Raw genomic sequence first — 26,124 nt, 5'->3', positions numbered from 1 at the left:
ACAAGATGCAGCAAGAGTTGTGTTGGGAAAAAATAACCGTGTGCACGTAGTCCATGCTATGTAACAATCAGGGTTCGAAAAATCCACTCGCCGGCTCACGATGACGAGCAAGATTTAACCAGGAGGAGCAATTTTTAAGGCCGTCTCACCCTTTCTGGCGAGTAGAAAGACAAACTGAGTCTTGACCTCTGTCTCAGAAAGCGGAGCAAATGTGACAAGATAACCAGATTTAAAGGCATCTTTATTGCTCACAAAGTGAATGAGCAATAAAGATGCCTTAAAATCGTATCTTGTCACATTTGCTCGGCTTTCAGAGACAGCGGTCAAGTACATTACAGTTAGGTCAAATAGATTTTTCCAGTTACTAGACCTGCAGGTCTAGTAACATTTTTACGAGCCCTGACAATATAATTTAAAATTTGGTGCTGTCAAGCCACCCACCTAGCATGGAAGCATGAGAATTTCCTTTTTTATGCTTGGAGTATTACCCACCAATGCCAGGGAGATCATTTGGAAAGGGAGTTCCCTGAAGAAACTCTGGTTCAGAGTTATTTGTAGGTTTGTTGTATAACATTTTAGGACCCTATTGTCATTTTCCCAAGTCATGCCCTTATATAGGTATAAATCACCATATCCTTATATAGGTATAGAAATCATAACCATATTTAGACATAGCTCATGCAGTCCAAATATCGGCAGGGCTACTTCCACTAGTTCCGAAAATCTACAACGATTTCTTGGAAAACTCGGCTTCAGCAGCTAGGGACTTCCCCTTGCTTGAATACTGACTTGTCCAAGAACTCATGGAGTTTTCAAAGAACTGAGACTCTATGATGAAGTTATTATGTCCATCTTTACGTCAAACTCGGTACCTTCACTTGCCTTAGCAAACGCACTGTGGTTTGGAGCAGTTCGACTATCTACTTGCCCAACGCACCCTGCTACAGCAAGTGCCGAAGGAAGCCGACCCTCCAGCAGACGCACTGAGAGAGACGCTGTCTTTTCTCCTGCCGAGAAATCCAGCTCCAGTGTTTCCAAGCTACCCTTGCGGGTTGTTGGGAAATCAAGTCCGGAGATTGACCTTCTTCATCATAACCCAAGGTACAGAGCTGATTAGACCCTAAGAGAAATCTTGGTAGATTCTTGGCAAAGAATACTAAATGTATGCTACACCTCACTTGCTTCTTCCCTCGTACTAAGCTTAGGTTAGGTACATCGGGTAGGCGTATTGTAGAAGCACCAGTTGAGTACTTTTTAGCCTCTGTTATTTATGTATGTATTTATCTATGGTCTAGGAACCATACAATGCTCTTGCAGTATTATTTTATTCTACTCTTTTTACTGTATGCACTATATTTTGCAACTAGTTTTACGATTGTAGCAGTTCATTTCCTATGCTTGCGAAAGAAGACTGTTCAATAAATCCTTTTATTGAAAACGCCCGTCTATTCATTTCTCTGCACCTCTGGTGAAACAAAGCATGCACGAATGACTGAGTAAAATATCTATCTATTGTTTCCACGACTCTGAAGATCAGTTTTATCTTGGGGAAACAAAGTTGTCATGTTTATGCAGTTGTCAGAAACTAAATCCCTCCTTGTGAACTCGAGAAAGTTTCTAGTGACCTCTGAGCTAGCTGGCACTCACTATTAAGTCTAATATATTTCGATAGAGACCTAGTAGACATAAGTCCTACGTCACATCTATAGGATATATTTATTATTCCAATGCGTAGAACCTATTTGGGAATATAGGAACTACACTGCATGGCGCCCAACATTTGGTAAGGGAATAATTTAATGCTAGATACTAGAGTAACTCAGTTGTGCTTTTCACAGAGACCCCTTTATCCCGTAAAATACTCCAATGGGTCTGGAGTGGGTTAAAGGATAAAATATCTCCCTTAAACTGAGTAGAATGAAAAATCCTATTTATTAGTTTTTGGTTTTGTTCAACGTTAAAGGATACAGTGTTCCAAAATATTGTGCACCTTATCTTTATTTTTCCTTGAAACTTGCTCTGCAAAACTTTCAACAAAATGTCAAATAGTGACGAAGAAAACAGTAGAGATGCAGTAAATGCAAACCAACCAGGTTTTGACATTACAGGTTTCCGACATGACGACCCGGATGCTATAAACATCCCGGAAAATGTGCGGAAAACAATAGCTATAAAGCTTATAGAAAATGGCCTATCAGCAAGAGGTGGTAGGGTAATTTTTGTCATAGAGGCACATGAATATCGGCAGACAGAGGTATTCTATTCATGGATTATCTTTCCACAAGCAAATCCAACAACACATGTGTTCCACTTCTATAAGATAGAGGAACCTCCAGCGGAATACGTTCCTTTCGAGGACATTGAAATTCCACTAACTTACCAAGAGCATCAGCTTTGGTTTAAAGGCGCCCTACAACATCAAAATCACATTACCAGGCTCGGTCCACTAGGTAGACCAGGAGTGACATGGCCGGTACTAGCCAGCTATACACCACATTCTGCCATCGAACAAATGACAGGTCCAGAACTAATAGCTCAGCTAAAACAATTAATTAAAATCCATAGACAATTAGTACAATATGTTATGCGGACGTTAACAGTCCAACCTGCTATAAGAATTCCACAGCACACCCCTCATCAGGGGAACACAAACAAAATTACACCACAGACTATACAATCAGTCATTGGTAAATTAGCCACAAAAAAGGAACAAGTTCCATTCTGGTTAGCTCAAAAAATTACTCAGATTGAGGCAGTATTTCCCGATAGTACACCTCATGAGAAACACAGGATTCTAACTATCTTTTTACCAATGGGGACTGCACCACACCTGGAGGACTGTGACACTTGGGGTACAGTCTTTGCTGCAATCTACACAAAAACACATGGTGTTCCGTCCATGGCGGTAATACCAGACGTCCTGAAACAGATTCAAAATGAATACGGGGCAGAGCCTGCTTTAAATCTCGGTATGAAGTTACTGAAGGATTTTAAACAGGTCTCAGCTATAATATTAGCTAATATTAAAGGTGAAGCAGCATCCGTGGCAATCCGCAAAAAACTAAAAGAACTTGATGTAAAAGAGCAACCATATGAACTTGCCAGAATAATAGAAAAATCATATGAAGAACTAGGAAGAGATAGTTTGGGAGGGAAACCAGTAAAATCCGAACGAACAGAAAATCCTGAAAAGGTTTTTATTAAAAACACTCTCACTACTCCTAAAAAGAAGAAGTAGCTCCAGGCACCCCACTAAACACCTAATCTATACTACTATAATAAAGGAAGAACTTTGTACATTTGAGGCGGGTAAACTTGGAAACCACAGCGCCAATCCACACACCTGATACATCATTGTAATCGTCAGGGTGTGCAGATGGACATAGGCTATATAAATAAATAAAAATATGCGTTATTTAAAAAATTGTCGATAAAATAAAAGTAGTCCCTTGCACATAGCGCCGGCCGCGACCTGCGTGGTGACATCATGAGCGCGGGGAAGAGCGGCGTGCAGGAGCGGAAGAGGAGCGGCGGACATTGCGCGGGGGAGGAGCTGTGACAAACGGCGGAATGGCGGTGAGGACCGGCGGACAGGCGGGAGGAGCGGTAAGCGGCGAGGAGCAGCGGAGCGGTGAAATGAGGAGCGCGGGGAGGAGCGGCGGCTGAGGTAAGGCTCCGGGCAGGCGGGGGTCAGGGCAGGCAGGGGTCGGGACGGGGCGGGCAGGGGCCCGGGCTGCTTCACAATGTCGGGGCGGGCGGGGGGCCGGGCTGCTGCACAATGTCGGGGCGGGCGGGGGTCCGGGAAGCCTGATTACTCCCGGACAAGGTCGGGACGGGCTGCTAGTATTGCTATATTTTATTCCTAATCAGGCAACCAAAAGTGTGGTTACCTTCCAGACAACAGGTCATGATTTGAATGAGGCAGAAGGTGCAGTAGCACTGGGCCCACAAGTTGTCAGAACTCTTCTAAACACATAATATTGCTATATTTTACTACTTAACAGGAAGTCCCATTTGCAGTTACTTTGCAGTTAAAAGGGACTTGATTTGAATGATGCAGCAGGTGCAGCGGCACTGGGGCCAAAAGCTCTAGGGACCCCACTAAGCCCAGATTATTGCTAAAAATGTACTACTAAACAAGACAGTCAAAAGTGCATTTATCTAGCAGGCAATAAAGTCATGATTTGAATGGTGCAGCTGGTGCAGTAGCACCAGGATCAAAAGGTCTAGGCACCCCACTAAACACGTTATATTGCTATATTTTACTACTAAACAGGCAGTCACACGTGCAGTTACCCTGCAGTTAAAAGGGACTGGATTTGAATGATGCAGCAGGTGCAGCGGCACTGGGGCCAAAAGCTCTAGGGACCCCACTACGCCCAGATTATTGCTAAAATGTACTACTAAACAAGACAGTCACAAGGGCATTTATCTAGCCTGCAATAAGGTCATGATTTGAATGGTGCAGCTGGTGCAGTAGCACCAGGATCAAAAGGTCTTCGCACCCCACTAAACACATTATATTGCTATATTTTACTACTAAACAGGCAGTCACAAGTGCAGGTACCTTGCAGTTAATAGCGGATTGATTTAAATGGTGCAGCAGATGCAGTGGCACTGGGCCTAAAGCTCTAGGGACACCTCTGAACACAGAAAATGTTGCTAAATGTTGCTAAACTTTACTACTAAACAGTCACAAGTGCAGTTATCAGCAGGCACTAGGGAAATGAAATGAAATGAAAATGTAATTTGTAGAGCGCGGTAGCTACCCTGAGGCGCCCTAGCGCTACGGACTTGTGCTTGTATGGGTAGTGTTGATAATTCAACTTTTTTTTTTAAGTGCAGGTTTTTTACTTGTTTGCGAAAAGATAAGAGATTGGGCTCTGCGCGCAGATGGTAGGGAAGGGAGTTCCAAAGCATTGAGGCGTTGAACGAAAAGGACCGGCCTCCGCATCTGGCTCTCTTAATCCTGGGTACCGTCGCCAGTAGAGAGGATGATGATCTGAGCTGCCTAGCAGGGCTATATGAAGTAATCAATGGGTGGTTGATGACAGTTCCAGTTTTCCAGTATGCTCGGTGAGTTATACAGGAGGGTCTTGAACTCAATTCTTTGTCTGACCGGGAGCCAGTGAAGGCTCTACAGGCCAGTTTGCACATAAAGTCGGCGGGGATTTTAAGTAGTGTTCGTGCTGCGCAGTTTTGTATGATCTGGAGCGTCTTCAAGGTGGATTGGGGGACCCCTAGATACAAGGCATTCTTAAAGTCCAGCCTGGAGAGAACAAGCCCCTGGATCATTATCTGTCTAGCTTGGAAAGGCAATAAGGGGAGAATCTTCCGTATGAGCCTGAGTAGGCCAAAACAAGTAGCTGATAGGTTTGCAGCTTGGGTATTACAATTGAGGGATTTGTCCAACCATATGCCTAGGCTCTTGATTTTATCCTTTGGTGTGGGGGGAGAGCAGAGACAGGTGGGCCACAGTGACTTGATCGAGGGCGGAGAGGGATTGCCTAGGAGCATAAGCTCAGTTTTTTCTCAATTGAGTTTGAGGCACGACGAGGTCATCCATTTGGAGACCTCTTCCAGGCAGGCCCTGAGATTGTTGGACGTCGTAATCAATTGGTTGAGGGCCACCACTAGCTGAGTGTCGTCTGCATAGGTGATGATTTTTATTCCATACGAACGGTCTATCTCAGCTAGGGGGCCTATGTAAACATTAAATAACGTAGGGCTCAGGGAAGAGCCCTGCGGTACGCCGCAAACAAGAGGCTTGCTTGGAGAGATGATGTTGCCCTCGAACACTTGAAAAGAACGGTCAGAGAGGAAGGATTCAAGACAGGAGATGGCTTTTACTGAGATCCCTATGCTGGAGAGCTCATGAAGTAAAATGCTGTGGTTAACAGTGTCGAAGGCGGCACTTAGGTCAAGGAGGAATATAGCGGCCGATCCCCCCTGGTCTAAGATCTTCCTTGCCTCCTCGGTCACTGCAAGCAGTGCGGTTTCGGTCCCATGCATGGGACGGAATCCAGTTTGAGAGACGTCGAGCATATGATTGGTCACGAGGAATTTTACTAGCTCGGTGTTGGTGTGCTTCTCCAGTATCTTACTCAACCAGGGGAGTAGGGAGATTGGTCGGTAGTTGCTAGGATCTCTCTGGTTAAGGTTAGGTTTTTTGAGAAGGGCCTTTACCATGGCGCACTTCCAAGGAGGGGGGACAGAGCTAGTGGATAGAGAGGCATTGAGCAAGTTGAGTACCGTCGGAAGAATCTTGTGGCTTACCAAATTCAGAGAGTGTGGGGGAGCTGGTTCATTGGGAGAACCTGATTTTACCTGGGGCAGAATAGACTCTAATGTGGTGAGGTAGAGAGGAGGAAAGGATTCAAAGATAGCCTGGGGTTGAGTATCTAGGATGGAGGGGGTGGTTGATTGGGCAGTGATAGGGATAGGGGGATAGAAGTGTAGATATTTTGAATTTTGTGGAGAAAGAACTTAGCCAAATTGTTAAAGCGGGCTTGTGTATTGGAAGGGTCAGGGGGCTGTTCTAGGCGTTTAAGAAGGGTTTTTGTAATGCGGTAGATCTCTTTTGGTTTGGAGGCTGCTGCGTTGATTTTTTCTACAAAGAAGGCAGATTGTGCTAATTTAATCTCGTTTTTATAGGTTCTAAGCATTTCTCTGTAGGCAGTTTTCCTTGCGGGGGAGAAATCCAGTCTCCACTTCCTTGCTAGTCTTTTGCATTTACATTTTAGTTCCAGTAATCCGGAAGAGTACCATGGAGCGGTTTTAGAGCTGCGCTTGGATTCCGCGTATTTCAAGGAGAGTACTGAGTCTAGGGTTTTAGAGATCCAGCTGTTCTATTACTCATTTGCTGAAATGGGATCTGGATTGTTACATGGTCTAGTGTCATCTAGAGCTATCAGCCAGTAGTCCAGCGGAAGTTTGGCCCAGTTTCTTTGCATGAATGTTATAGTGTTGAGAGGGGGGTGCCGGTCTGGAGCGATCCAGACAAAAGGGATCATATGATGGTCAGACCACGGGATGGGGGAGGGAGTGCCTACTTTCAGATCTGTGCAGTTACTGAAAATAGGGTTGAGTAAATGGCCTTTTGTGTGGGTTGGTTCGGGTACTAATTGGGTCAGTTGCAGGGCCGAGAGACTTGCTAGCAAGTGTAGAGCAGTGTGATTGGTGGTGTCATCAAAGTGAATGTTGAGATCTCCCAATAAAGTAAAATTTGCTGGTGTGCAAGCTAGGCTGGTGATAATGGAGGGGAGGCTGTTGGCAAAATCTCCTAGGGTTCCAGGTGGGCGATATAAGAGGACTCCCGAAAACGTATTAGTGGGAGAAAAGTCTATCACAAACGATAGACTTTCGCAATCCGGTATCAGATTGAAGGAGCTGCGACACTGGAAGCAGTCTCTGTAGATAATCGCTAATCCCCCCCCGCCCTCCCCCCCTTTCCCCACTTTACGATCTAGGCGGGATATTTGATAGCCTTGGGGAATTGCCTGGACCAGATCTGGTTCATATTCATCGTTGAGCCATGTCTCTGTTAGATATAGGATGTCTGGATTAAGCTCTTCTATGAGTAGGTGGATTTCCAGAGAGTGTTTTACGAGTGACCTGCCGTTTAGGAGGTACATCTTGTGCTGGATTCTAGTGGTGTTATTTGGCAGTACACTTATGAACTGAAAACCACACTGTGTACAGGTGGTCTGGGGGACTGCAGGGTTCCAGGAGTGATGGCAGGGTGTTGGAGCTGTGCCACCTAGTTCGCGAAGCTTCCTAGAACTATAACTCCTTGGTGCTGAGGTGAAAGAAGTAGGGGTTGTGGCCCCTGGCCCCGGTCGGCCGCAGACGGGCTTGCCTTTGGCGCGCCCGCTGCGAGCGTCCGCTGCGCACTCTGCTCTGCATGGGTTTATATTAGTTAAAAAGTGGGGAGGAGACAAGGCGCCGCCCTCCAGCCTACCCGGAAGTAACTTCCCTCCACACAATCGGGCTGAAAGCCCGTGGTGGACCGGGGAAGAAGCCGGAGCAAGCTTGGGGTGTCCTTGTGAATCAGGTACTCCTGTGGCGGATGATTTTGGTAGCGTTTACCTTGAGTTTTCTTTTTTTTTTTTTTTAAACAGTGTGGTGCACAAAATTGGCAGTAACAGTGAAGTGAGCACAGTTTGAAAAAACAAGCAGGAATAGCGAGTGACAAATGTGGCGTCAACAGCTAGCGCAGAACGGCAGATTCACAATAAAACAGTGCCCCCACCTTACACGCGTCCGCTGCGTGCTCCGCTCTACATGGGTTTATATTAGTTATATATATATATAAATTCTTTATTCGGCTTGTTTCACAGTGGAAAAAACCATAAAAGAGCAGGGAATCATACAATACAAAAATGCAAGTGTTACATAAAATTTCATATAAAATTCATTCCGCAGTATAAAACTTAATCAAGGGGTGCGAGGGGCCGCTCGAAGTTAAAACTTACAGAGATTTTAAAGGTTCTTTCTATGTCTCATAATACATTTTAGAAAACTACTAACAAAATAACAGACATTTTCCGTTTCCAACATTTGCAGTCTTAAGAGAACAGGTCTGCACTGTCTTAGCCCCCAGGTTCTTAATATCGGTAAGATCCAAGTCTTTCTGTGGGCTTGATAGTATTTACAGAGCAGGATCACATGCAAATTAGACTGCGCTGACAGACCGTCACATGGACAAGGGGAAAGAATGTCACTCCAACAGTTTTGGGTAGGAAAGGTAACCATTCTGAAGAAGGTATTAAGCCTGAATCTTGTGATTAGCATTCTCTCGTAAATTGTTATTTGAAGTGCCAAGTACGGGTGGATGACGGGGGCTATTTGGGTCATATTTGCATGGATGACTGCCGTTTTTGAGGAAATGGATGCAAGTCTTAAAGTTTCCAGGTGTCTTAGTGCTTTCTGTTTAAGGTCTTTTTTCGAAATGTCTGTTACTGACACCGGGTCCAAGTAGTAGTTCTCAACGCCTAGGTCGTTAAAAAAGTTTCTCACGTAGGAAAGCCATTTTATTTTTGCGGAGTAATCCAAGTTCATTGTGTCTGAGATAATGGCTTGTGTCAGGGCGTTTTTATCTGACTTCCAGATGCGTTGCCACAACATCAACGGTTCAATTTTAATTAGGTCCTCTATATAGGGTATGGCTAATTCTAAATGAATTGCATAGGTAGAGGTACCTTTGGGGGTGGCTAGCAAAAATCTTAAAAAGGCGTTTTCAGCTTTCTGAATGAGGCTAGTGTTTGTGTAACCCCAGACTCCCGCGCCGTATGTTGCGATTGCCTGGCATTTGGCGTTATAAATCTTGAGGAGCTCTACTGGTGGTCTTTTACCTAATCTCTGTGAAAAAGTTGTTAGGGCAGCAATTGCCCTCTTAAATGAGTGTGCCCTAGTGTTCCCTGCTGGCTTCCAGCTAAGTTGATCATCTATCATGACCCCCAGATAGGGGTACTGAGGGGTAGCTTCGAGCTTTTGGTTGTTGAGGAAAATGGGGTTTGTTCTTTTTTGGCCTCTGCCGACTGTCATGACGAACGTTTTTTTTACGTTCACCTTTAAGTCGAGATTGCCCATAAATGAAGTGTACTTGATTACTGCTTTCTGAAGTTCTCGGGGCGTTCGCGCAAGGATGACAGCGTCATCCGCGTAGAGCAGGGCTGGGATCAGGCGGCGATTTATGCGTGGGAGGTCCTGGGCCCCCCTCAACATCTCCTCCTCCAAACCATTAGTGTAGAGTGAGAAGAGGAAGGGGGCCAGGACGCATCCCTGCCTGACCCCACGCCCTACGCTAAACGGTGACGTCAGCTCTCCGTTTACCCCGAAGCGAACTCTGGCTGTTGCCCCGGTATAGAGCTCTCTTAGGAGATCTAAAATGGATTGATCTACTCCCATCTGAGCTAAGACCTTCCACAGCTTTGCGTGCGAGACGCAGTCGAAGGCTGCGGACAGGTCGACAAAAACCATGTATATCTTAGAAGGAGTAGCCTGGGTATATTTGCCCATTACTAAATGGAGATTAAGGGCCTGCTCTAATGTACCAAAGCCCTTGCGGAAGCCAAATTGGATATCGGAAATTATGCCCCGGTCCTCACTCCACTGCTGGAGACGCTCTAAGATCACTCTCCCCACCACTTTCCCGAGCGAGTCCAGCAGTGAGATGGGCCGGTAGCATTTTGGATCTTGGCGGTCCCCCTTTTTAAAGATGGGGACCATTATTGATTTGGTCCAAGAGGTAAGGATTCCCTCATTCACTGCCGCTGTGCAGGCTCTGGTTAGGATGGGTGCCCAGAGGTCTAGGTTGTTTTTAAAAAAGTCCACTGGGACCCCATCCGGTCCTGGAGCCTTGCCTGATCTACTGCTCTGGAGTGCCTCTATGAGGTCTGAAATATCGAAGGGAACCAAAATGGGGTAGTGTGGCTTTGAAGGCATGGGTTCTGTTAGTGAAGTATTTCTAAAAATTTCTTCAAAGTGAGAGACCCATGTATTTTCATCAATGGCGACTTCTATTTTTGGAGTGCCATTATCAGTAAGGTATGGAGTTCTTACTGTGCGCCAGAAAAGCTCGCTGTTTTTTGAGACTGCACCTTTATGAAGATCGTCCCATAATTTTTGCTTAAGTTGGGCAGTTCTCAGCTTTCTTTCCCCTGTGTATTGGCGCCTTAGTAGTTGAATCTGGGCTACATCTCGCGTTTTGCTTTGAAGTGCAGATTTTAGTTTTTTTAGGGCCGCAGTGCAGTTATGGTTGAACCATTTTGGTTTAGTGGAGCGGTTTAGTTTAGGTTTTGAAGTAAGTAGGTCCTTTATAGAATCCAAGATTTGTTTGAAATTTATCAGGACCTCCTTGTGACTCGATGTAAGGTCCAGGCATTTCACAATGTTTGGGTAGGCCCGTGTTATTAATTTTTTCAAAATGTCAGATGGATTAATTTTTGCCCACTTGATTGTAAAACCATTGTGTTTACCAACCTGGATCTTGTTTTGTGTAAGAGTAATCGCCATCTCCAGTTTATGAGAGGAGTTGGGTGACATAAATAACTTTATTACTAAGGCGGAATGGTCACTGAGGGGGGTGGCGATAACCCTGAAATCTTTGAGTTTATTCATAAGGGTAGATGTGAGAAGTATGAAGTCTACTGTGGTTTGGTGACCTCTGCCCACATAAGTCGGAGCAAATTCGTTTGGGTCTGCATCTAGGTGGTTTACGATGTGGAGATCCAGATCCGATAGGACGGTGTTAATAGAGTTTCCTAATTTATTGTGGGCAAAGTGCGCCATTGGGACGTTGAATTCGTCCATTATCCCGCAGCGCAATGGGTTGGAGACTGTACAGGGGTGGAGACTTTGTTATTAGATATTAGTTAAAAAAGTGGGGAGGAGACTAAGCGCTGACCTCCAGCCTACCCGGAAGTAACTTCCCTCCACACAATCGGGATGAAAGCCCGTGGTGGACCGGGGAAGAAGCCGGAGCAAGCTTGGGCAGTCCTCGTGAATCAGGTACTCCTGTGGCGAATGATTTTGGTAGCGTTTCCCTTGAGTTTTCTTCTTTTTTTTTTGTAAACAGTGTGGTGCACAACATTGGCAGTAACAGTAAAGTGAACACAGTTTAAAAAAACAAGCAGGAATAGCGAGTGGCAAATGCGGCGTCAACAGCTAGCGCAGATAGTCAGATTCACAATAAAACAGTGCCCCCACCTTACACGTGATTTCAATGGCGCTGCAGATACAGTGGCAGAGGTTCAAAAGTTTTCAGAACTCCTCTAATCACCAAATATTACTATTACATTCATTAATTCTATTATTTCCCTCTCATTTCATTTTTCAAAAAGGTGCTATTACTTACCTGCACTATACCACTAGGAGCAGCACAATATATTGCCTTTTTGTACATAAACAAGTCATAACACGTTAGTAGACTATTGTAGCTTATATTGTCAGCTACTCAGCAAGCTACAACTTACAACAAAAAACAGCGTATTATTAATCACATAGGCGGAACCTATGAATTTACCAATGCTTGTTCTTAACTAGGAATTATATTACCTGCCAACATGGGGAGAGGTATAAACCTCCGCTTTCAACGACCACAATATAAACAAAAGTGGGTCTCTGAGCTTTGAGTTTGCGCAGCTATGCTATTTGCATGAGAACTCTTTTCTCAAGAGGTACTAATGGTGTGGATTTTGTCTCACCTCCAGTGACACGACAGCTGTCCATTTTTTCAAGCTGACTTTTAAAACGATCTAGTTTTTAAGGAAGAGAAGTGCACTAAATGCCACCGATGCCTTGTTAATCTCCGCCTCTATAGAAATGGGGCAAGGATGCCATGCACTATAAAAGTAGGCCTTGATCTACCATTGCTGTCCATAAATAAACAGAGCTGGGTGATCACGTCATCCTGGTAAGCAGCTCACAGGCATACATTTTAAGCTTCGGCAGAACATGTGATCTCTAATCTTCTCAGGGATTCCACATAAAGCTGACAATTTTTACATTAACGTGTGAAGCAATTTCTAAAACCAGGGGAGGATTTAAAGATGAGAATTTGTGAATCCTAGCAATGTTTGCAACAACGTCCAGGCGCACCAGTTCCAACAAATTCTGCTCTTGCAGCTTCAACTTTATCCTGATTCTGGACAGCTATCTAACCCTCTACTGAGGCAGCAAGTTCACTGCCACTGCCAGAGTCTGCATCCTTACTCAACAAAAAATAAAAAAAAAGGCACAAACAGCAACAATATTCTGACCAGACTTGATTACATGTCAGTGCTTGGCACACATTAAAAGAGCCCTGAAAATTATACAGATATGCAGAACAAACAGGCCTTGCGGGCCTGCTGGACGACAGTTCAAAAATCGGCCCAGTGGTCTACGTGCGAAATTAGACTCCTAATTTTAGGCCAGCAGCCTTCTCCGCTTGAAAAGATAAACACGGGAATTTAGCGGAAGGAGATGCTCAGTCCGTGCTCTATCTCTGTGCTCATCGTCTGCAGTGTTTACAGAACGGTGATGCAATAGAAGACTGCTGTGCATGATTCGTGCAATAACAGTGCAACAATCCGCAAGCCGCCTCCAACGTGAACCGTGCAGCTCCTGTCAGAGTGCTTTCTAATCGTCAAGGCAGCCGAGTCGCGATCAGGAAGGACAGATTTGCACTTAACGTGACTGGGAACGCTCCTTCGCTGGCAGCAGACAATGGAGCGCAAACAGAAACCTGAACTGGAATGTAGCTGCATTTATACAACGAGGCTTCTCCCCGGCCATGGACGCATATTTTGGACGCCCTCGTGTCCAAACAAAAGACACCTGGGATTATACAAGAAGCGAGGCAGTGCTCCTACCTGAAGCTTCATCTTCCAGCACATATGCATCGGCGTGTCCTTGCTGGCGCTCCCCCTCGTCGCATGGCTCCTGTAATCCAGGCTGGAGGTGGGCGCTGTGCGCGCACAGCTGCCGCCTGGCCTACATTCGCGTGCAGGCTGCGAGGAAGCGCCGCGGCTTGCCCGGGCTTGCTTAAGCCGCTCGCAGCGCTGCGATCAGAGCCGCGCTCCAGCTCTTCCTCCAGCTGATTCCAGGCAAGGAAGAGGAGCGATGATTAATGGATGAGGGCTCCCTCAATGTGCTTCACTTTGTCCTCTCAGCCCTCCCTCCCACCCACGCCCCGTGGAGACAGCGGCGATCAGCTGATGAGAGCACGGTGGCTTAGATACAGGCGGGCTTCTGTTATTTATTGGATGCCGACTCTTCCTTCAATGCGATCCTATAAAACTGCCCACACTGTCGCAGAAAATAAACGCTGCTTTCATGAATATATTCTGGGCCTTGAGTCATAAATACATTCCTAGTTGTTTTTATTTTTTTTTTAAACTGGTACACGCACTTGTTATGTAGTGCATCTACAGCGGCGTTCAAGAGGAGGCCGCGAGAGTGTGTATTTAACACCTATGTCATATTTTATGTCGTATTTCAGTTTTCTACAGTGCGAAGTAGGCCACGAATGGTGTTACATCTGTGTACGCCAGGAGGGACGCGGGAGGGTTGGACACAGCAGCACACCTATTCACGTAAAAACAAGTGCTTCATTTATGCCGGTGGCTGCAGGTAGTGTTACCGGTACTCATCTGGGGGCAGGGACATATTTCATCCGACTTTGAAAGATACAAGAAAGAATGGAAGAAAAGGGGGAGCTAAGGAAAGAATAGAAAGAAAGGGATAGAGGGGAAAACAAGGAGCAATGAAATAAAACTATCACGACTGAGGTCATCAGAGAGGTAGTGCAGGACGGTGAGAGAAAGAATCAAGAGTTATTGCATTCGACAACGGGTACCTAAAAAAAAGTGTTCAATAAAAAAAAATCAAATATTGGCAATGTAATTCTGTTAATTGGACCATGCAAGTAGCACCCGACAAAGCTTTCGAAGCAGCAATGGTATTTTAAAAGTAAAAAATTGACCTCTTCGTTAATCAGGTGTGCTTTGGAATAAACAAAGTACGTAGCCCGATAACTGTTAGCTGGTCATGTTGAGTACGAGGAGGTCCCCACGCCATTTTTTTAGATATATATTAGGCTAGCAACAATAGCACAGCAGGGGTGCCCTCAGCTCTAATGCAATCAAGGAAAATGCCCGTCATCCCCGCGCTGGTCTGTAAAATAGCTCCAAATTTAGGGTGCAGGGGGAGCTCCCAGCCCTACGCCCGGGTGCCACTGCACCTGATGCCCCAATGATAGCTACGTCCTAGTGCAATAATGGAATGTTTAAAACCCAAACATTATGGCCAGCAGCCCCATGTTTATTTTTGTCTTTGTTCACACCTTGTACATTGTCTGCCACCCACCTCCATACAACTCAATTTCTGTAATTAGTTATAATTAGTGCCTGTTATAGGCGTTTGTAGGTCCCTTTTTACTGAAAGTCCTTCTTATTTGAACAGAAAAAGACATTAAAAAAGTGGCACATATTTGACTGCTTCCCTGCTGGCATTGTCCTCTGACCACTTTGAGCTGACAGTGACCCTATTAAAGACCCACCCTACAATGTACTGTAACTTTATGTATATTTCTATTGCGTCTTGAGAGAGGATAGATAAGGCAGGACAATATCAGGAAGTCCTGTTTTTTAACACGACAGAAGCTAAGAAATCAACCCTTAAAAGTAAATATTGCCAACCCCGAAAGCCAAGCAAATGAACAACAAGCATTAGCAAAGCTAGCTGGTTTAGCGTTAATGGGCTAATACACGCAAACAGAGGCATATACAGCCTGATTCATCAAGCCGAAATCGGCTCGCAAAGGGCCATATTCTGAGAATCTGGCCCTTTGCGAGCGCTATTTTTGCATTTGGGATTCATCATCCCAAATGCAAAAATCAGCAATAGCGATTTCGCTATTTTGCGAGGAATTACATTTAAGGAATCTCTATTTGAGATTCCTTAAATGCAATTCATCATCCACTTAAAAATTGCGAATTCGCAATTTCGGCCTGCTATTTACCGCGAGGTCAAACCTCGTGGTAAATAGCGAAAACTTAGAAAAATGCTTTTAAAAGCATTTTTCTAAGTTGCATGTTGCACACACACATGTCCTTTGGACATGTGTGTGCGCAACACCTGTTTCAATTTGCATTTAAGGGGTGCTACAGGGTGTTCTTTGGACACCCCTGGCACCCTTCAAATCGCTATCTTATTTGCGATTAGCTAATTGCTAATCGCAAATAAGGAATACTCCCCATTCATTCCTATGGGCCTTTTGGCCCATAGGAATGCATGGGGAGTTATTCCTTATTTGCGATTAGCAATTTGCTACTCGCAAATAAGGAACATGTAGGAATCGCAATTTTTTTGCAATTCCTACATGAATCCCGTTTAGGGGCTCGCAAAACGGGAGAATGATGAATCAGGCTGATAGTGCCCAGCCTTTTTGCGCTGTGTCTCTGTTCCACTTTCCTCATTCTGTGCCTACTATGTTTGTACCCTGTTTTACCTCCACATGCATCTGGTGCTGAATATCAGCAACAGAGAAAGTTTAGAGAATATATTAAACATCAGCATCATTAGTTTGGGGGAATAAAAGAAGCAGGGCATAGAAGGCGTATAAAGAGACTGTTGTACATACAAACAATACAAGGAGTCTGTTCATGGTTATGTTTGCCTTTTGACTTTGCTACTTCTTGTTGATTATCTGTTTGAGATCTCTAGAGTTTACCAGTTCTGTTCTCACTTTACTTTGTGGAGATAGTGCTAAGATTATGCTACGGTCAAGATATACAAAAGAAAGAAGACGTGGTCTGACCAGTCAATCCGAGAGAGTTCGATATTTTATGTGGCATTTGTTTGAATGAACATCAAGTCTAGGGTAGATCCCTTATTGGGGGTGGGGAAAGAGCAATGTCAGAGTAGCTTGTGTTTAGTAGAAAGGATCTGAGGATGGATGTGTTGTCTGTACTTTCATCAATAGAAGTGAACACTCCTAGAAAATTCTGCTCCAAAGTGGAGGTGATTAGATGAGTTCTGTAATCAAAGTAACCACTAAGAACTTCCTGTTTGCTGCTAAGTGGGCACTATAAGTCGTTTAGCCAAATTGCTTTATGTGACATGTTTATAATCTTCAGGGAGACGTACTGGAATGAGAAGTTAAACATTTTGCATTAGAGAGACTCCATATGGATACAAACATTTCCACACAATATTCACAGCTATGCTGAGGTGCCGGGTGTAGAATACCAGTGGTTAATTTAGTGGTGTAGGTGATAAGAAGAATCAGGTTTCTGTGAGCAACATATTGTCAAGGTCAAAGTCTTCTGTAAGGGCAGGTATGCAAGATATATAAAATACAACATAAACAACAGGAGGGCAGCTGTGATTTTTACCGGATGGGTTGAGAGGAGGTGTGGTGACGGTTGAGAGGTTGCTTGGGTAGATTGATCTTCGTGTTTATAATCTCTAGCTCTGGAGAGTGTAATTAAAGGATGTGTTGTGGAATCTGTGGTCACAGAATATTTCAATTCTCGGATGTGTTAGGAGTAGTGTGCATGGAGGAATGCTCTAAGCTGTAGAGTTTTTAATGTGTTTTGGTCTCTTCAGGAATGGGTGTGTCAAGTGAGGTGTAACTGGTGAGTTAGTAGAGCACTCCATGTGACGGTTTGTGGCAGAGAGATGTAAAATGTGCTTGAAGTCTTTGCATCATGTAGGCAAGATGGCGGCCGTCACTCTGGCCGAGTAAACGGGTCGTAGTGCTTCTCCCTGCCTGGATGCCCCGCCGGTGCACCAGCCCATAACGAGAGGATTCAATTGATGCAATCCGAAGCTTTTTGAAAAGACGATTGGCATTCTCTTACTGTTCGCAGCGGGATGCTGCGGCTACCCGTAAATAATCGACGACGCCCTTCACAGCTAATCCCGGCTCCCTGGCGTCTGCTCTACAGCGGCTTTGCTTTCACGTGGCGGCTTCAGCAGCTCCATCTGCTTTGCACGCAAAACGCAGCGATGCCAATGGACAAACAAAAAAACAGTCTCGGATTCCCGCAAAACCTCTGGTGCCCCAGCCCCCGTCTACACATGCGCCGCTCTCAGCTGACAGCGCAAAGAAGGTTCAGGCAGATATTTCACCTGGTAAAAATCCCGAAAACACCAAAACCGTACCAGTTCCTGCAATGTTCCAGACACGGCTGTCAGTATTAATAAAATGCCTCAGACTCCTCACAGCCCGGTGACAGCGAAGTCTCGACAGCCTACAGTTACCACATCCACTAAAGCCTCCACAGCTGCAGCGGGTAAGATTGATACCGTCTCTAAGACACTATCTGTAGTTGTTCCGCCGAATGTTACAAATGGGGGCTCAGTAGACACTGTACAAGTAGAGGCTGACAATTCTGGAACTTTGAATCGTATTGAGTCTACAATGGCTTTATCTGCACAGTCCCAAGGCCTTCTGGGAGATGTAGTCCCTCTGGCACAGATTCCTCAGAAACTCACATTCATAGACTCCCTTGCAGCACTCTCTTCGCTGCCACCAAGTGTCCACACACATGTTGGGGCTATCCTAGCTCATTTGCCTCCAGCCTCAATAAATACAAATGTGGATACAGACGGTGACAATTTTGTTTCTTTATCGGAACACACTGGTTCCTCGGTGGACGATAATGGCTTAGATAGGGACTGGACGGACGACGAGGGTAGTGTAATGGGGGACTGGCGCACAAATGAGGTTCTGAATTCAGCGGCCATCTCAAATGTTCTATCTACAGTTCGCAAACTGCCTCAAGATCCGGATCAGGTGATGGCTCCTTAGCTTGGGACTATTCATATACAACGCAGCCAGGAGTTCAATCCAACCCCTTAGAGTCAGTCCCTAACATCTCTGACTATAGTTTGGGTCCACCCCCGGGTGAAATGACGCTGGCGATAATTTATCAAACAATCATTGCCCACCGGGAAGAGACCCGCCAGGAGAGTGCCCGTACGCAAGCGGCTTGCCGCAGGGTCCAGAACTCACTCCGGAGAGTCAATAAAACCTGTGCAGAAACTGCATCTAAGGTAGCTGAAGCAGAAACTCATATTTCGACCTTGGAGGATGACATGTCTACCCAGAGGAATGCGATTGAGGCAATCCAAGCGCACAGGGGAGATGTTCAATGGAAGCTAGTGGACATGGAAAACAGGGCCCGCAGAAATAATCTGAGGATTCTGGGGGTTCCGGAAGGCATCGAGGGGACTGATGTTCGCCGATTTGTGGTGGAGCTATTCACGGAAGCATTCCCTGAAGTGAAGGAATGGGACTGGCAAATGGAAATACAGCGCGCCCACCGGTTTCCGTTCAAACCTAAACAACACTCTGGCCAAACATCTAATAGACCTCGGGCTATTTTAATATATTTGCTTAATTTCTTGGCCAGAGAGAAGTTGTATGATTTAACGAGGCCTGACAGACAGAGATCGGGGAAAGGGTGCCAATTTTGTGCTAAGCCAGATTTTTGCCCAGCTACAGTTGAACGGAGGTGGCAGCTCCGCCAGCTGATCGCCCCATTCCAATCTAAGGGGGCACAGGTGTTTTTGCTGTATCCGTCTAAACTCAAAGTCATTCATCATGCTCAAACTACATTTTTTGAGTCAGAGATACAGGCTAAGGTATTTCTGGACTCAATCTAGAATTTTTTGTAGGATTGCATTGTTATCCTCTCCCTTCTTCTCATTGTTTTGTTTAAACTTTAGTGGGGGCATGCCCAATTGGGGGGTTGACGATTGTTAGCTTTTCTTTCTTCTGGTGTTTTTCAGGGAACCTCCCCGGGTATGCTCCTGCGTGAGTTGACCAGCAGCAATTCCAGGAGGGGGTCCCAGCGCTCACCAGTTTCCCCATCATTTGGACTTCGGTCCTATTGCCTAGCTCGGGGGGTGGGGGGGGCTGGTTCAGTGGGGGGTGGTGTCTCAGGGTGGGAGGGGGAGGGGGTCTGGGTCTGGGTTTGGGGGGGCTGGAAGGGGGGTGCATCAGACGAAAAAAAAATCAGCTTGTAAAATGTTGTTTGTATCATGAAACATAGTGACCCTTGTGGTTATTTTGTTGAGTTCTCTGAAAAGATTGAATAATGTTGGGTAAAATACGCATTGCTTCATTAAATGTTTGTGGCCTGAATAATGGTAAGAAGAGGGCTTTATTCTCAAGGGTTGTTCAGGTCTTAAACTTAGAGGTACTTTGTCTCCAGGAGACGCACTTACCTTGGCAAAATAGAGAATGTCTTAAAATCCCCGGTTTTGATTTGATAGGGTGTTCCCGACAAACTTCAATGATACGAGGGGTTGCTATTTTGGTCAAGCGTGGGCTGGGATCATGTGTGAAAACTACCCAAGACAATTATGGCCGCTGGGCTATTGCCGAATTTCTGATCAATGGGGCGCTCCTGACCATTTGTACTGTTTATTGTTCTAACTTGGATGACCCCGCTGTTTTACATCAATCAATCAATCAAAGATAGCTTTATTCGGTATTTGTTAAAAGACCATAAAAGCACATAAAAAGTTTAAAAAAAACATTTCATCCACAAAATACAACAATACAGATTAATTCATTATTTTTCATAAAAAGAAGAACTTTAGTTATTTCATAAAAACACTAACAAAATCCAGGATAATTGATTTATACTATTAAGAACGTTAATGTACAGTACAGTCATTATGCCATCGAAGATCTACATCTTACTGCGTATTTCAAGAATTTAACAACTGCGGCCATAGTCAAATCGTCTTGTAACATATATAGTCTAATCAAGGCTGGTTTACATTGTCTCAGGCCCCACATCTTTAGGAGGGGCAACGGATGCCTCTTTCTCCCCCACTCGTAGTATTTACAGAAAAAGATGCAATGAATGTTTGACTGAGTAGATGTATCATCACATGGACAGTTTATTAGCGTCGGAGACCAGTCATTTTGAGCAGGAAAGGATATCAGCCTATAAAAACAGTCAGTCCTCATCCTTGTTAGTAGCATTCTGGTGTAGTTGGAAAGTGCCGGGGACAGGTATGGATGTAAACCTGGTCCATGTAGAATGCGGCGATGTGAAATAATCGTAGACTTATTTCCGTCCAGATACCACCGCCTGTCTTCTAACAACTCAAGGCAGGATTCCTTTAAGGCTTTTTTCATAATTGATGCACAGGAGCTGGGTGTTACATAAAGTTCTGGATGGCCAATAGAGTTCGAGAATTTTTTGACATATTGAAGCCAGGTAAGCTTCCTTACAGCTGATTGGTTCATGCAATCTTGAATCACATCCCTGCTAAAGGCTGTCTCCTTGGAAGTCCATATCTTATGCCACAGCATGATTGGTCTTATCTTGATTAAGTCTATGATATGTACCCGGTCTAGTTCCTTATGACAAATGGTTGTAGAGATTGATCTTGGGACAGCTAACAGGTACCTGAAAAAGGCGTTTTCCGCTCGTTGGATTTGTGTACAGTCAGCCGTCCCCCAAATGCCAGCCCCATATGTTGCAGTAGAAACACACTTTGCTGCGTAAATCCTTAGCAGAGTTTCAATGGGTTTTCCGCCCAGTCTCTTCGCAAATTGTTTTACTGCGCCAATGGTGCGGGAAAAAGCCAGCTTGCGTGTAACGATGGCTGTAGTCCATGTTCCTCTATTATTAAAAGTAATACCTAAATAGGAAAAAGTTTTGGTCAAGCCTATCTTTGACTGATTTACGAAGGTTTTACAGTCTATTTTGGAATTATTTTTTGACGTGCAACACATGATGAAGGTTTTTCCCACGTTTATCTTCAGTCCTCTAGAGCCCATAAAAGTGGAAAAACCTGTTAATGCCTTTTGCAGGCCCACCTGAGTTCGTGACATTATTACAGCGTCATCGGCATAGAGTAATATTGGTACCGCCATGCCGTTTATTTTGGGATAGTCTACTTCCAAATTAGACAAAGAATCTGCCACTTCGTTGATATACAAATTAAAAAAGAAAAGGTGCAAGGATACAGCCTTGTCGAACGCCTTTTTCGATTGGAAATTTCTTGGTGCGTTCACCATTTTTACCATAATGGACCGTTGCCCCAGCACCTCTGTATAGTTCCTTTATAAAATTCAAAACAGATGGGTCTATCCCCATCTTGGTTAGGGTATTCCATAGCACTTTGTGGCTTAAGCAGTCGAAGGCCGAACTTAAGTCGACAAACGTCATATATAGGTTCCCTTTTTTTGCCACCGTATATTTACTAGTTATTAGTGTCAAATTAAGTCCCTGCTCTACTGTGCCCAGCCCACGCTTGAAACCATATTGGAACTTCGAAAGAACCCCTTCCGCTTCGGCCCAAGATTGTAATTTAGTGAGAAGAATTCTTCCTGCCACCTTCATCAAGGAGTCAAGCAGGGAGATTGGCCTGTAACATTTGGGATCCTGTCTGTCTCCTTTTTTAAAGATGGGAATTAGAATGGCTTCCTGCCAGGTTGCCGGAAAGCCCGTTTGACTATATGAATTTAGGACGTTTGTAAGAAGCGGGGACCATAAATCCATATTTTCTTTAAATAAATCAATGGGGATACCGTCCGGCCCTGGGGCTTTGGAATTGGCGCTCTCTCGGATAGCCTGCTCAACCTCAAGTAGGGAAAAAACTATATTCAACGGAAATGTGCCTGTGGTGTGAGACTCATCAGACTGCGGGGCAGTGGCAATGTGTAATGGTGTCGCGGGGCAATTTGCCATAGGCAATTCGTAATTTTTATATAGTGCCATGAAGTGACTAACCCACACGTCTTCCACTATAGCTACCTCCAAAGAATCAGTCTTTCTCTCTGCAAAAAACGGGGCATTAACTTCTTTCCAGAAATAGATATTGTCCCGAAGGGCACTAGCCCTTATTAACGCTTCCCAGGCAAGATCTTTAATTTCTTTTTTCCTATTTTGAAGTGCCTGTTTATAGGCCAGCCTGGCTGCTCTAACTTCCTCGGGATCCTTCGGCAGGGCCTTTACTACCTGCAATAGGGCTTTATGGGCACCAGTGCAGGCAGATTTAAACCAGCCATTCGTTCTAACCCTGTTGTCGACTTTTTGCTTCCTGGTCAATTTATCATTGATAGTGGCTACAATCTTGTCATAGGCCGCCACGATCTTGTGGGGATTGGGATATTGTTCCAGGCATGTCATGAAGTGCCCAAGGTCTTCCGTTATTACCTCCTTTAGAAAGGTTTTTGGGTCGACCTTGGCCCACTTGATAGCATACCCATTTCTTCTAGCCAGGGAAATTGAGTGACGATATAATGTTTCAGACAGTCCTGATGCGTGGCTATCATGGCTGCCTGCAACAAAACTAATACTAATTGGGAAATGGTCGCTCAGTACTAAGTCCTCTGTTTTAAAGCCCTGTACAGAACCCTGTTTGCCATTTGACAGCAACATAAAATCTATGATGGTACCTGACCCCCGTCCATGAAAAGTTGGTTGGAAATTAACGTTGGCTCGCATAGTTCATTTGCGTAGCCTAGGTCCCAGTCATGCATTACTTGGTTCAACAGATTGCCGAAATTGGTGTGTTCGAAATGCGTGCTAGGTTCACCTTTAAGGTTTGTTATGCCGCAGATGTCTGAACCACTATAAGGGCATAAATGGCAGTTAAAATCTCCCGCTATAAGTATACAACCTGCCTCCCGCGTTCCCCTATTTAAAATATGGGTTAAATCGTCCATAAGCACTTTAGCATCTTCTTTCATGATGTTGTTGTATAAGTTAATCAGAAGAATGCTCAGCCCTTTCCCTTTGACAAAGAAACCCTGCAAGGAATTACACGTCCTATTATTGACCCCCGCATTCTCTAAACTCTTCACTGACAGATTTGCCAGATTAGAGACATACGTGCAGAGGCCGCCAGAACCCCTGCCTCGGTTACCCTGAATAGACGGTGTAAAATGGGTACTGAAACCCTCTATATGGGACTCCTCTTGATCCCAGCACTCCTGAAGACATATAATGTCAAAATTATCGGCAAAGGCTAGGGAAGTAGGGTCCCCCGACCTCTTAGCGAGACCTGCAATGTTCCATGTTGTTAAGGCCATGCTAGCTTTCCTCGCGGTTTGTGTTAGGTCTATTTCCCTCAAGTGTGGACTCGAACTATTTCCTACACTAGGCCCTGTTGTATCTAAATTTCCCATATTTATTTCATCAGAGGGGACATTATTGTTATATTCCTCATTAAAGTCTGTAACATCGGACCCCACACAAATGGAGCCCATGGTTAATTCGGATAAAGAGGATGATACTTGTACCCGGGGAAGGACAAGATTGGTACTTAACAGGTTTAAGCTAGTTTGACAGAGCAAGTGTTTTTTATTACACAAATTGGAATCTCTCCCTGGGGATGGAAAAGCAGTAGAGGTTCTATGAACCTGTTCTGCCCTGATTGAATTTTCTAATGGTCAATCAACCATTTCTAGGCAGTCATATCTGTTTCTTGTTGGAATACCCTTCCAGCCTTCCGGATTAAACTGCTCCCTTCTAGGAAACCAGAGCCGAGTTTCCCAATCTCTATTCCTATTCCTGTTCCAGCGACCCACTTGGTTCCAGCACCACTCCGGACCTTCCTCCCAAGTTTGAGTGGCTCCATATTCAAAGATGTTCGATGGTGGGTAGAAAAAGGAAAGACGATGGGCATCAATCCCCCCCCTTTTTGCCAGGTTGGGCCAAGAGCAAATATAATCAACCGTGGCGGGATCGTCGCAGCTGATTATAATGCAGTCCCCATGTATACTTTTTCTTGCTTCGCCAATCCACGATACTCTGCGTACCGAGGAGATTCTACTGGGATTTGGTGACTGCAAAGGTCTATTTAGGCTCAGCCACTGCAGCACCTTATTTCGAAGGGACCAGGATGGTTCGTCTGTATTTTCAGGCAGCTCTGGGACCCCTGTAAGGATAACAGTGAAGGGACTCGCTTCAGGTGGTAGATGTATCGGCAGCCGCGGTGCGTCCATTGGGGCGTAGGGGCGGAGCCCCACCAGCCACCATGGACCCGCATCGCGGCCGCCGGCCGTATCTTAAGAATTGCGCAGGGGGGGGGGGGAGGGGGTGGCCTGCTGCAGCTTGAGTGACAGTCCACACACTCAGGCTGCAGCAGACCGTAGTGCGCAGTCCCGCTGGGGAACTTACAGTACACGCATGCTTGAGAAAGTTTTCAACTTTTTCAAGCATGCGCACTGTAAGTTCCCCAGTGGGACCCTGGGGTGCTTCACAGTGCTGTAGCCCGGGTTTCCTAAGGGCGACAGGGCGAGCAGCAAATGTGACCCCCTAGCCAATCCTGGCGCTGCATGCAGCGCCAGGATTGGCTGGTCCACCTGCGCAGCATCCCATTGGATGCCGCGTGTGGGGTTGGCCCGGCAGCATTCGTCTCGCAAGCCAAGGAGGACTGGTCGTTGGCGCCGGCGGTGCCCGATTCTGGTTTTCCACAGTGAGTGACTTTTTCAACTCATTTTAGCTCTGGTGCAGTGTTGTTAAGTAGCAGCCATCCCATGCGAGCAGGCATGCTAAGGAGTGAGGTGTCCTGTCCACCATTTATTTACATCGCAAAGCTGTTCTCATCGTCACCTGCTTTCACATCGAATAGAGTGGGGCTCAAGAGAGAGAGAGCGAGAGGCGGGAGTGAAGTGGAGGGGGCCGAGGGAGGAAAACGAGATAAGAGCGTGGACGGAGAGAACGAGACGCAGAAAGGGAGACGGGGCGACGTGCAGAGAAGGGGACGAGAAGAGAGAAGATAAGAGAATGTAAGAGAGAGGGAGAGAGAGAGAGAGAGAGGGGGTGAGGAGAGAAGCTAGGTCACTGCTGAGAAGGGAGGGCAGGCACGAAGGAAGAGGAAGAGCATGTGAAACATAAGGGGGGAGGGTTGAGGGAAAGAGTGACCCAAGTAAGGGAGAAGAGATAGCTGGGTGGAAGAGAAACGTGTGAGGTGAAGGACAGTAGGAGGAAGTGAGGGAAGAGGGGACAGAACGTGGGAGGGAGTGACACAGAGGGAGGGGGTGACACAGAAGGAGTGAGTGACACAGAAGGAGTGAGTGACACAGAAGGAGGGGGTGACACAGAGGGAGGGAGTGACACAGAGGGGGGAGTGACACAGAAGGAGTGAGTGACACAGAAGGAGGGGGTGACACAGAGGGAGGGGTGACACAGAGGGAGGTAGTGACACAGAAGGAGGGGGTGACACAGAGGGAGGGGTGACACAGAGGGAGGGAGTGACACAGAGGGAGGGAGTGACACAGAAGGAGTGAGTGACACAGAAGGAGTGAGTGACACAGAGGGAGGGGTGACACAGAGGGAGGTAGTGACACAGAAGGAGGGGGTGACACAGAGGGAGGGGTGACACAGAGGGAGGGAGTGACAGAGGGAGGGACACAGAGGGGGGAGTGACACAGAAGGAGGGAGTGACACAGAAGGAGGGGGTGACACAGAGGGAGGGGTGACACAGAAGGAGTGAGTGACACAGAAGGAGTGAGTGACACAGAGGGAGGGGTGACACAGAGGGAGGTAGTGACACAGAAGGAGGGGGTGACACAGAGGGAGGGGTGACACAGAGGGAGGGAGTGACAGAGGGAGGGACACAGAGGGGGGAGTGACACAGAAGGGGGGAGTGACACAG

At 45.8% G+C, this 26,124-nt stretch overlaps 1 protein-coding gene across 6 annotated transcripts in view; it reads right to left on the bottom strand.

Annotated features, from left to right (window-relative positions):
• Positions 1–26,124, bottom strand: part of LOC144754853 (uncharacterized) — a 979,506-nt gene that overhangs the window by 245,541 nt on the left and 707,841 nt on the right. The window contains exon 1 of one of the 6 annotated variants that reach the window (XM_078643115.1): positions 13,356–13,653. The exons of the other annotated variants lie outside the window; for them this stretch is intronic. Within the exon in view, the coding sequence (XP_078499241.1) occupies positions 13,356–13,385 (30 nt within the window). The 5' untranslated portion in view covers positions 13,386–13,653. Of the gene's footprint in view, positions 1–13,355; positions 13,654–26,124 lie in introns of those variants that run through there. 6 annotated transcript variants of the gene reach the window in all.

This window comes from Lissotriton helveticus, chromosome 5_1 (assembly GCF_964261635.1).
Source record: "Lissotriton helveticus chromosome 5_1, aLisHel1.1, whole genome shotgun sequence".
NCBI classification, from domain to species: Eukaryota; Metazoa; Chordata; class Amphibia; order Caudata; family Salamandridae; genus Lissotriton; species Lissotriton helveticus.
Note: the sequence above shows the minus strand (reverse complement) of the source record. Positions and strands in the feature narration are given on the sequence as shown.